Here is a 12,213-nt window from a genome sequence, read left to right as displayed (position 1 = left end):
CAACACAGGGATATGTATAGATGAAAACAACCACCCCGTATCCTTCTGCTGCAGAAGGCTGTGGCTCACAAGCTTCTCTGAACGTGCCACTTGGCAGGGCCTGCGCTGAAGAGCCAGAGAGCAGCCCTGAATTCTCTTCTTTTCTGAGGAAGGGTCAAGCCAACATCCAAATGGGTAATACTACGTGACACCCACAGGATGCAGGGCTGCCATCACAAGGCTTTCCAAGACAATTGCAGGGCCAGGCCTGAGGGAAGGCAGAGCACAGGTGAAGGGACAGATGAGGAGAAGGCTGTCAGCCCAGAGCAAATACTGTGCCCTTCCAGACATCTAAAGAGTGCATTAATCTTTCCACAAGAAATTGGACAGACTAAGTTCTCCTGCTTGTTGGCACTGCCTTTGGGGATATCAACCCTCAACGGCAATGATGGGAAGAGAGCCGATTCACTGAGCTGCCTACAGCCTGCTTGCAGTGAACAGAGCATAAGATGTTTGTCAGCATTAGAAATACTTCACTGTTTCCATGAACTCTTATCTCAGAGAAAGTAGGACAATTGTCAACAGACACAAGAATTTGAACACTGGTGCTCACAATCACAAATAAGCGCCAGACACCTGTGGTGCAGCAGTCTTGAAAACGCTCTCCTCTCCTGCACACAGTCTCAGCTGCATTTGTATGGAACAGGAAAGGCCAGGCAAAATCAAAGAACTTTTCAAGAGATCTCTTTTAAGCATTTTTTCTTTCATACGTTAGCTTTGTGAAAATATCTGGGATTGTAACTTAATGGAGTAGCTGAACTGTATGTACCTGTGAAAGTGCCAAGTTCCACTTCAACAACAATTTTTGCTTTACTTTTAAGGTACACAACCTGCTAGAAGCTATAAAGTACTACCACAGAGAGAACACTCACTTTTTAAGAAAACACTTATTACTCAAATAGATATTCAAACTCCAAAGAGTTCTCACAGAGATTCAAATCTCCAATAGAGAATAACCCTGACAATTAGGAACGTGTAAAGATAGTGTCTAAACAGACCAATAACATGCTAACAGCTGGAAAGCGCAGAGCAATCCAGAACAAAGGGAGGAGTTTCTGATGTTTGCTTTGGGCTGTTTGGGGTTTTTTTTGTCTGGTTGCAGGTTTGGAGTTTTTATAAACCATCAGAAGGAAAACGTGAAGCAGGCACAGCAGGGTGCAGACACATTCCCTCCTTTATGAAAATACACAGTTCCCAACGACGACAGCCAAAAAGCTTTCCCTGTTGTGTACCTGGAAGACAGCTCAATACTCATCTTTCTTGAAATGCCCTCACATCATTTTCATCATTACTCAAAGATAAACACTGAGGTTTGTACTAAAACTGGTGTGAATTAAGGAAACTGACAGCTGTAAAAATCAACAATTACAGTGCAACCCTCCGAAGTCTAGCAGATCGGCCATCATAGACACCAAATCAGGTCGTTTTTCTCTAGTCTCTATTTTTCATTCTACAACTCACTTTCCACTTTATCAGAGAAATCATAGTTTTATAGCAGCAGTTAATCACAAATAGCAAAATGTCAGTGTGGTCTGTACCTGAGCAGTCCTGTTTGTTTAATCTGTTACCAAACACCTTCTCAAGAGCAGGGCGGGGTTAAAACCTCAGTGCTGAAGTAATTTTTGCCCATTTTCTCTTCTCTAATGCAGCTTGACAAACAATCCAATGAAATAGAAAGTCATTACCTCATTGATCGTGAGTAACAACCTGAGAGATTCAAGACATCTTAAGAAACAGTAGGCTACAAGAATGGGGCACGTGAAAGAAAGAGCTTGCACAGTTTAATCACACATGGTTCTAGAAATCCACTGATACTTCAGTAAGCTAGTATTTATTATGTTATATATTTGAAACATTAAAGACAAATTATTTAAAAAAAAATTTACTCTTAAATGAATCACAAAAAGGGGGAAAATGACAGCAAAGAGTCCCAGTTTTTCATTCAGAAAGACTGTCTACATTTCTACAGGGATGCGAGTGAGACAGGACAGCTCCTAGAAAGTCCCCAGGGTTGTACTGTGAAGCTAGAAAAGGATCTTAAGACATGTCAACTTCCCATGTTTGTGTAAAAACAGCTTTTAACCTCCAGGAGTCTTCCTAAGAATTAAGTCTCCTCTGGAAATAAGTTTTAGAAGTGTGAATAGTCTCCTGTACCCAAAAAAAGAAATTCTTCAATTTCATGATTAGAAAAGAAAACTGCCTCCCCTATTTATTATCTACCCAATTTTTCAATATCCTCTACAGGCATGCCCTGTCACCATTTCTCTCCTCACCACAAAAAGCAAGTCATGTTTACTGTCATGAAACAGAATACAGTGAAGATCAACGGGTATGATGATTAAACACCTCCCTTTCTACCAAAATCTTGCACTTCAAGTTTTATATTTCACCTACCTTTCAAAAAATTGTCTTCAAAGAACTGGGATGTGACTTTCTGAGGATAATTCACCCCAGCACCCCAAACAATCAGTGGTGTTAAAGTTTCTGAGGGATGGCCAGCTCCATGGGATCCTAAGATACACCAAACCAAAAGAAGAGTAAACTTTAAGACACGTGGTAAAAAAACCAAACAAAACCTCTAGGTACACACACATGTACTAAGTTCTTGTTACAGTATACCATACTAAAATCCTGTCACAGAGAATCTATTCCAGCTTCATATCTTATTTTTATGCCACGGACAATACAGGCTAAATTCAAGTTAGGAAATTGGTACCACTTATATCAAGCCTATAAAGACAAAACCTGATATATTAAAAACCCCAAACTGTTAACATACAGAAACTAAAGCCAAAATATCTAAAAACCTCAAGGTGTAGAGGAGTTACCTGCTCAAAACATGTGCATGTGCCTATCCTGAGCATCCAGGGATAGTTGATTTGAGTAAAATTAGGCAGGTGCCCCAAAAAATCACACAGAACTCATCTCTGGTCCCAAATAAGGACTAGATTTCCATTTCAAAACCAAGAGATAATGTGCATTGCAACTGTCACCCTTTCTCCAGTGATACAAGTTCATTTTTAAGGGTTTAAAACCACACTCCCTAAAAACGGATAAAACATCACTTCCTTCCCCAGGGAAATTAATTCCCTCCAAACAAAGGCATCAGCCACCAAAAGGAGGAAGCTTTAAAACTATGACATCACACTGAAGCAGAAGTCACACAAGCTTGAAAGAAACACCGGTCACTGAGGTCAGTGGGTGAGGTACCACAGTGAGATAACCCGATCTCAAAGGGAATGACAGTGTTATACAAACTCTGCAGGTCACTGCATGGTCTACAAGATCATACAATTTTCTTGCATTTGCATAGACACACACACTTCCCTCTGTGTGTGCGTATATATTTTAATAACTACAAAGGACTGAGAATAACAACCTGTTTAAAGCACAGCTTTTTTTTTAAAAAAAAAGGGAAACCAGAATAGGGTATGAAATTGGTAATAGCATTGAGGCTGTACAATCACTACAGCCGAGCTGAAGAGCCAGCTTTGCTTTCTTTAAAAAGCTCAAAGCCTAAGAACACACAGCTCTGGGAACAAGATTTACGATCTTCAGAAATCCCTTGGAAGGTACTCTCTGGACTCAAGAGCAGCAACAACTGCTCTTCTTTGCAGAGCTTGAGAGAAGAGCAGGTGGAGAGAGAGCTTCCTCCGTTCTCCATCAGTTATTTCTTTCTACTGCAGGAGGAAAGTGCAATTTTTGGTGAACTTTCATTGTAGCCAAGCCATCAGCTCTATCAGTATTTTACTGAGACTCTGCCTCCATGAATATTTTAAAGCAGATAGAGCTGAGAGAGGCAGCTGTATCCACCCTCTCCCATGTAATGAGAACCAAGTTTCAGCCTGATTCGGGTTATAATAAGTGGGGGGGGGGGTGGAAATTTTATTTTCCGATGGTTCAGTTTCCTGTTACACCCCTTAGCACCCCAAGTTTTAGCGTGATTCGGGTTAAAAAAAGTGGGGGGGGGGGTGGAAATTTTATTTTCCGATGGTTCAGTTTCCTGTTACACCCCTTAGCACCCTCCAAATGCACCTTTTCAGGGGAAAAGAAGGGAATGGGTGCAGTTGTTTTCTGTTCTCTGGTCCAGCGTATCACACAGTAGTATTTGGGCCAGGATGGTAGCAGGGACAAGTGACCAAGGTGAGGGTGGGTGTGGGACTACCTATGTTGGTGGTCAGCAGTTTCATCTCAGATCAGCTTAAAGCTAAATCATGGAGTCAGACTGAGAAAGCAAGTGATTTTATTGGTCTTTGCCAACAACCACAGTTTCTTTCATTATGTCAAGTTCAGAACATGTTTTCGCTAATGGGTCTCCCTGCCCTTTTAAGTTTTAATTTTTAAGTTTTAAAACTGGTGTACATCCCATTCTGAAAATAATCTCCGAAAGCCTGCAGCAGTTGCTGATACTACAAATTCAAACAAAAAAGCTCTTGAACTAGCCTTCAGACCACTGACTATGGGCCTAAGCATCATCTCTGTTTGCTCTTGGGCTCACTGAAGTCAGCTTCAAAGTTATTAATGTTTCTGGAAGAATATCAAGCTTTTTCTTCAAAACAAAACAAAACAAAAATGTCAGAAGTCTATGACAGACCAGTGGTTCTCAAAGCCTGAAGACTTACAGGAGTAACCTTTTATTACCCCTTCAAAGGATCCAGTACATGATGACAACACCCCAGCAGCATGGTCTGGCAGCAAGGAAGACCAACAGCTCCCTGGGCTGTGTTAACAGGAGCATGGTCCAGGGAAGGGATTATCCTCCTCTACGCAGTACTTGTGAGACAACTTCTAGACACTGGATCCACTTTTGGGCCCCTCCAGTGCAGAAAAGACATCAGCCATCTGGAATGAGCTCAGTGGAGGGCCCCCAAATTGATCAGAGGAGCACTTGTCCTGTGAAGAGGGGCCCAGGGACAGGGACTTCTTCAGCCTGAAGAACAAATGGCTTTGGGAAGGATTTACCAGAGGAACCTGCCTGTACCCTGCTGTGAGGTGGTTTAAGAGAGGATGGAACCAGGTCTCACTGTGTTGCATGGTGGGAGGATGAGAGAGAGAAGGCTAAGTTCAAACAAAGGAAGTTCGGAGTGCAGATAGAGAAAACCTTTTCCACTCCATGAAGGCAGGCAAGCAGAGGAGCAGGCTGCCCTAAGGGGTTGCACAGGCTCTGTCCTTTGAGGTTTCAAAGGTCCTGCTGGATAAAAACCAAGGAACTGTGTCTGATCCCAAAGCTGATACTGCTCTGAGTAGGTGGCTGGACCTCCTGAGGTCCCCATGACCATATATGTGCATATATATATGCACACCTCCCTTACAAAAAATTATGAAATGATTACTTGAAATAAACAAAACACACGCCAAAATGAAAATGATATTGCAGTGGCAGTCAGCTCAACAGTAACTAAAATTCAAACCAGACTATTTTGCAAATGAGATAATTAGGCTGGTTTTGAATAAATGTGCAGATACTTTTGTCATCTCTGATGACAGAAAAAGTGTGCATCCCTTCTACTTGAAAAGTTTAGGACAAAATAAGACACTGAATTTTGCCAAGACCATGCCTGCAGTACCCTTTGTTCAAAAGTATCGCTGTTAAATCCAGTTACGCCAAAACCGCTTCAAGTCAATTGGCCACTACAGACATGCCCTTCGCACGCACCTTCTGTGGGTACCAGCCTGGTGAGCCATCTGCCTCACTCTCCTTTCTGTACTCTCAGCTGCTCCACCCAACTCTTCAGTGCCAGCCTCCTCTAGAAAGATCACACAGCAATCGCACCTTTCTGTTATGCCTAAAAGGCCAAAATAAGCAAAAAGCGCCACCCTACCCAAAAAAAGTTTTTCACCAGCTCCCAGACAGGTTTGTCACCTTTTCCATGTGCTTCAGAGCAAAGTACTAACTATTGCTGCCTCACATGGGCTGTAAGACCACCAGCTTTGCAGCTGGCAGTCAAACAACAACCTCCACCTGCTTGGGCTAGTTTTCTGCAGGGAGGCTCTGACAGAGGTGATATTCAGGTCTTTTTCTCCCACTAGCAGCCACCAAGGAAGTTCAGCTTTACCCTGTTAATTTTTTTTTTCTGTCCAGACACACAACCCATCTGTCACAGGACTGATGAGGGCCCCTGCAGTCAATTAACCATTTCCTAATTTCCAATGGTTTCATACATGAGCAACACAGGATATCCAATCAAAGCAGGGGCTCTACACTTGTAATAGGACAGAGGTCTAATCACACACCAGATACCTATAAACTCAGCTGACTTAACATTTAAAAAGACTCACCCCAATCTGTCATTCCATGGTCAGAAGTTAAAATAAATGCAGTTTTACCATCATTTTCAAAGAAACTCTCAATCATCGAAGCAATTTCTTTCACACCCTCATCAACCGTTTTGATATTCTCTTTGTATTCCCTAGACAAGGAAAAAATGTTGTTAGATTCAAGGTGGCTCTCACACTTGGTATAAGGCAATTTATCCGTGGTTGTAATGCCTAGTCCTTTAATTACCAACAGCTTTATCCTCTACAGAACCTCAAGCTAACAAAAGGCATCCTAGAGGCAAAATCTCTCCTCTCATTCTTATGTGAGATACTAAATGGCCACAGGAGCATTTGAGGGTTCCTGAAACCAGTTTCACACAAATGCTTACTTACATTTCAAATCTTGATCGAGGACTACGATCACCCACAGCTATCAAGCAAGTTAGGGAGAATGCCAAAACTAAGGAATTCTGGAGAACTCAAACACCTTAAATGGTTAAGTTTCAATAATTATTTTAAACCAGTAACTAAACAGCGAAGAAAGATCTGACCATACAGGGACTGTTTTGAGATGATTCATGGATCAGCACAGATCCCAGAGTTTTGTGGAATAGGGACTAAACCAAACATTTGTATATTTTTGGAAAAAGTGACCATGATTAACTTCCAGCCAATTAATTTTCTATTTGTTTCTATTTTTCTATTTACCTAAGTCAATTTTAAAACTTCATCTTCAAAAAAATCGTAACAAAAAGAACATGAGACATACTCCAAGTATGAACTTCTGATGTAACACATCCGACCAAGGATTTTGTATGTAAAGATCAAGAGAAAGACATAATATCCTACATTCAAAGCACTTCAAGATGAACTGGTGATGAGTGCTGTTATTCAAAATCCTTCTCTTTGTTCAAGTGTCCTAACGCAAGCTCAAACATAATTCTGGAATTGGCAGCCATTATTCCTGAGCTTACTGTTGTCTATAAATTCAACCGTATCATTTCAGCCATGGGGAATCCAAGAACTCTTTCCATTTTATATTTAAAACTGCAACCTCCTACATAGCCTCTACATTATGTGTTGACTATAACTAAGATCATCTGCTAAAAACCAGATTTGAGTAAAGCAGTATAACCAGGCACACTGCATATAGCAAAAATCTGTCACTTAAGGTCTACAGAGATAGCTTAAAAACATCCCCCCTCCCAAAAATTCAGAACATACATAATGACATACATGTCCTGTGACATATATGACCTGTTGTAGAAACCCTCAAGACCAACAAGTCCTGTTCCAAGCGAGATACATAGCACAGTTAAAAAGTTACTGTATGCTTGTAAAATTGATAGGAAAGATATGCTTAAATGTCTCAATTACCTTGAGCTTGGACGATGAGCATGTCCATTTGTGTCTATGCCTAGCAAATGCAGGAACAGAACCACTTTCTCTTCATTCAGCGCAGAGAACAAGGTTTGATTACTTCTGGAAGAATTAAAGAAGCTCTGTATGGGATAAACCATTAAGATACTAATCTGAGCACAATGGAAAAAGATGACAGGCAGCCTATTAAAACACAACTGTTTATGCCTAAATACTACTAGTTATTAGAGTTACAAATGAGAAAAATTTATTACCTCCCAATTTACATATTGGAGGATAACTACCATCAGTACAGTCAAAGTTTCAGCTTATCTAAGGCAACACTCCTCAAGTTGAGGGATTGTCTGTTGGTCTTTTGGGGGTTTTTGTGGGTTTTGGTTTTTTGTTGTTGTAGGGGTTTTTTTGAGTTTTAGGCAGAAATACCAGACAACTGCATAACATCCCTTCTTTGCCTTCTGTATAATCACAACAAGGAACCATTCCTGACCGCCGCTTATGGCTTTACATTTCCATGATTTATCTATTTCAAGCTGGAAGCAAAGGTCTCAAATACTCTTGTTCTGGAAGCAGGTCCTAGAGGACTGAGATACCAAGCTACAATTTGTTTGCAGAAGCTAAATTAGAACCAAACAAGACATGCTTTGCAAATACATGAACTACAGAACATACAGCTGCCTTGCACATGTCCTTCTTAAGCATCCCTGAGGCAGATGCCAGGGGGGATTTTCCCCTCAGATTGAATGAGTCCTGACACAGCTATTCTGTGTTAGACCAACCATATTACAACAATGCAAAATGCAGGCAGACAGCTATTTCAACACCATCTCCTTAGGAACAGCACCGACCAAGGAAACAAAGTTGGGTAGGGTTTTAGTTCAAAGAGCATCCACAGAACCTTTCAGTACATTAATATAAAGGGAAGTGTCTTCAAAGTTCATGCAAGAGTCCATGGAAAATGTGGGTAGAGCTAGTGAACCATTTCTGCCACCAAAGGACAGAGCGGTCCACCACACACCTGTAATAGCAGTACAGCTTCAATTCCACCTTTTTTCTCCATGAATACACACAAGCTGCAAGGACTAATATTTGCACACTTTCCACTTCAGTTCTTCTCCGAATACTATCATGACCAAAGTCCAGTGATATTTTAAATAAAGATACAAGAACAAAATCTGATCACATTCAGTAGCAATAATTAGCTTATGGTGATTTCCATTTCCCCCATAGGTTCATCCACCTGCACGTATTTGACTGCAGACTGAAGAAGCCTTCCAGATCACACCGGTAATTTGCAGGATAACAGTATAACTCTGTTTTCTTATTTTTTAATTAAAAGGAAACAACATATCAAAACAAAAATGAAACCTCTGAAATTAAATCCTAAAGTTTAGTTCAGTATTAGAAGGCAGGTATTTTTCAGACTGATTAAGCAAAAGAAACTGTCATGAGGAAGGCAAGGGTTGAGCTTCTCCTCTCCCACCAGCTGTGACCCCATGGTGTACCAAAACCACCCCACACCCCCAGCCCCAGCCACCTTGTAACCAGAGCAGCAGCAGCCAGAGGAGCTGTCCCAACTGCTGGCTAATTAAGCATGAGATGACAAAAGGAGGGCAAGTGTAACCTAAGATGTGCTGTCTTTTCCCAGAGCTAATAGCAAACTTTATCCCACGGAACAATTTTTAAAATGGTTTACTGAAAAAGAAGTTCACAAGTTGTTATCAGGACACCACCTTGCTCTGGAGGCTGCACAGCTTTTTGCCCAGCATTATCCTTGTATCTCCTTGCAGCATGCTAAAGGTCTCTTTTTGGTACTAAGAATTCACAAAACTGGAGTCATACCACACTCGACGCTAGTTTCCAAGCCACCATCATGTCAGCTAAATCTTTCTGTGGGTTTTTTGTTTGTTTCCTGTTTATTTGCTTTATTCATTAACATTACTCTCTTGTATACTTAGGCCAAATGCCACCAAGAAGTTTCAGGAATGGGAGTAAACAGCAGAGAGGCTGAGAGATCTCAGTTTCTCCAGTCTAAAGAAAAGGCAGCTAAGGAGAAATCTCATTGCTGTCTATAACCACCTACTGGAAGGGTGAAGAGAAGACTGAGCCAGACTGCTCAGAGGGCCTTTGTGATGAGGCAAGGGGAAACTCACAGTTTGAAACGTGGGAAATTCCAGTGAGATAAAGAGACTTTGAAAAAACTGTTTTTTAAACCATAACTGTATCCAGATATTGGAACAGGTGTTCAAGAGGTTGTTGGATTTCTGCCCTTGGAAATGCTTAAAATTTGCCTGAACAACTTGCTCTAACTGGACCTCCTTCATGCAGGGAGTTGAACTCGATGACCACTACAGCTTTCTTCCAACCTTCTTTTTCTATGACTGTGGCAACTAACAATAAATAATGCCCTGGCTACAACTGATACGCAATTTAGTAAGATCAGTAATAAGTTTCCTATTAAAATATTCACAGTAAACTATAAAGTTAATTATAATGTAATTAAAATTGTCTTGTAATTCTTGTAATTAAAATATTACAAGAGAAGTTTGGATACAACTATGTGTAATCTTTAGGATACTCTCTCACAAGGAGAGAGTATCATCTCTCTCCTTGCATGGGAAAAAGCAAAGATGAAAAAAGACTACCTAGAACACCTAGCAAATACACAATTTACAGTTGTCTGAACAAAATATGGACTCCATAGTTGTTTAAGGTAAGTTCTCAGAGACCATTTGATCTCCCAAACAGAGCCCTCCATGGAAGCATGGTTCTTTAATAGAGCTGACAAACTGCTGCTCATTGTGTGGATGTACAGGGAGAAAAAGGCTAATCAAACTTTCTCCTTTCAAAAAGCTCCTTCATAGATAAATCCAGGACAACTTAATTAAACTGATAGATTAAAGCAGTGTGCATTGATTTGTGCTGATGCAAGAGTTTAAATAGTTATTTCAGTTTTTAGATGTAAAATAAATGAACAAAGGCAGGATAAACACATGCCTGGTTCCTTTTCTAGAGCATGCTCATATTCGTGAGTCATTCAGACTCATATACACATTTAAAATAGATCATTCAGCCGTTACACTGCTAGTTAGAGCAGAGCTATCTGTATTGAAATCCACTAGCAGAAATCAACAACAGGTCATGGCACCGGCTGCAGAGCTTCAAAGTTTAACACCATTCGGTTCTGGACTCCAGTCCCCGCCCTGTACAGAAGGGACAGTCTGAAGGCTTGGTCTGGCCTTCTTCCAGCAGAAAAGGGTCAAAGGAAGAAAGAAGTACTGTGTTCAAAAGAAGAAAAGGAAAAAAAAAAAGAAAAAAAGAGATAAATGTTTGCCATCTGCACCTACACATCAATTTATGTCAGAAGGCAGCAACTGAGTATGTTGAGCATATCCTACCCTGCGGTCATAATGAATTGTGGTTACACCATTACTGGGACTCATCCCCAAGACTGAGTTCCTTTAATTTTCATCATTTTACTCTGAAAAAGATTTCTGTCTTCCAAAACAGTTTTCCACAAAGTACTTTAACAAAACCAGAAATGCATGAGACTATTTCCCCCCATTAGTTAACCTAGGCTCCCAGTATTTTGTTCTCTAACTTTTTTTAGCATAGACTCAAACTATGATCTAGGCAAATGTTACTTAAGAGACTGAGAATGTCTCTTAAGACACTTTCATTAAGCAATGAGAATCATTGGGCAACAGCACACTAAATTACACTCAGTCCCTCAACTATTCTGAAGGTTTCTAGGGAAAAAAAAAAGCCCCCAAAACCAGAAAAAAACCAACACAGTCAATCAACTTCATACCTATCTGGATCTCCAAGGCACTTCCAAGCTATTACCACACTGAAATTAAAATTACTGAGTTTTAACCCAGGTGAAGAGAAAAACCCTATCCAGTCTCAATTTTCTCTGTCCCAAGTAAGGGCAAGGATCACTTTGTACCACAATCAGACTATCAAGTATCATATATTTTTTTTCTCATGATTTAAGCAATCTGCTTCTGATCCATATAAGTAAAAACTAGTCAAGAGTTTACTATCTCCTGAGTGAACAACTAAGTTATTGATAGTTAGTGCTTTTTAAGAGAAGAAGCAATTTCAAGTTACCAGCACTAGTAGCTCAAACATTAGTTATTCATTCTCTATTTTATCTCCATATTTTTGGGGGGCAGAGGAAGCCACAAGTGGCCCTCATGCTTGGGACCTGCTGACTACACGTGGAGAGGGAGTATACTTCAGTGCCTTTTACTTCCTAAAAAGGCAGAAATCCAGGGACCACTTTGTCCAACATAAAATGAAATGACACATCATTAAGTATTTGAGATAAAACTCAAAGTAGGGGAAAAAAAAGGAGGGAAAGCAGAATTGAGATTTTCAGCAAACTGGCATTGTTAGTTATATATAATCTCACCAGCATAGCTGTGAGTTGTTTGAGTTATGCTAGCAGGGCAACCTCAGTTTCAATCAGCCTCGAGCTTCGTGTTTGTGAAGCAATTACTGATGTGTAACTGAAGAGACGATTAATGGACAGAG

General features: G+C 40.5%; 1 protein-coding gene across 1 annotated transcript in view; it reads right to left on the bottom strand.

Moving 5' to 3' along the window:
• LOC104494238 (GPI ethanolamine phosphate transferase 1-like) overlaps positions 1 to 12,213 on the bottom strand; it is a gene marked incomplete at its 3' end in the record, with an annotated part of 27,948 nt that overhangs the window by 2,452 nt on the left and 13,283 nt on the right. Inside the window, exons 5-7 of the mRNA XM_010137043.1 lie at positions 7,675 to 7,799; positions 6,319 to 6,449; positions 2,434 to 2,550 (exon numbers count right to left, since the gene is read on the bottom strand). Coding sequence (XP_010135345.1) covers positions 2,434 to 2,550; positions 6,319 to 6,449; positions 7,675 to 7,799 — 373 coding nt within the window. The remainder of the gene's footprint in view (positions 1 to 2,433; positions 2,551 to 6,318; positions 6,450 to 7,674; positions 7,800 to 12,213) is intronic.

The sequence above is a fragment of the Buceros rhinoceros genome, unplaced genomic scaffold, assembly GCF_000710305.1.
Source record: "Buceros rhinoceros silvestris isolate BGI_N320 unplaced genomic scaffold, ASM71030v1 scaffold2395, whole genome shotgun sequence".
NCBI classification, from domain to species: Eukaryota; Metazoa; Chordata; class Aves; order Bucerotiformes; family Bucerotidae; genus Buceros; species Buceros rhinoceros.
The sequence above is the reverse complement of the archived record's forward strand: the minus strand, read 5'-3'. Positions and strand labels throughout refer to the sequence as shown.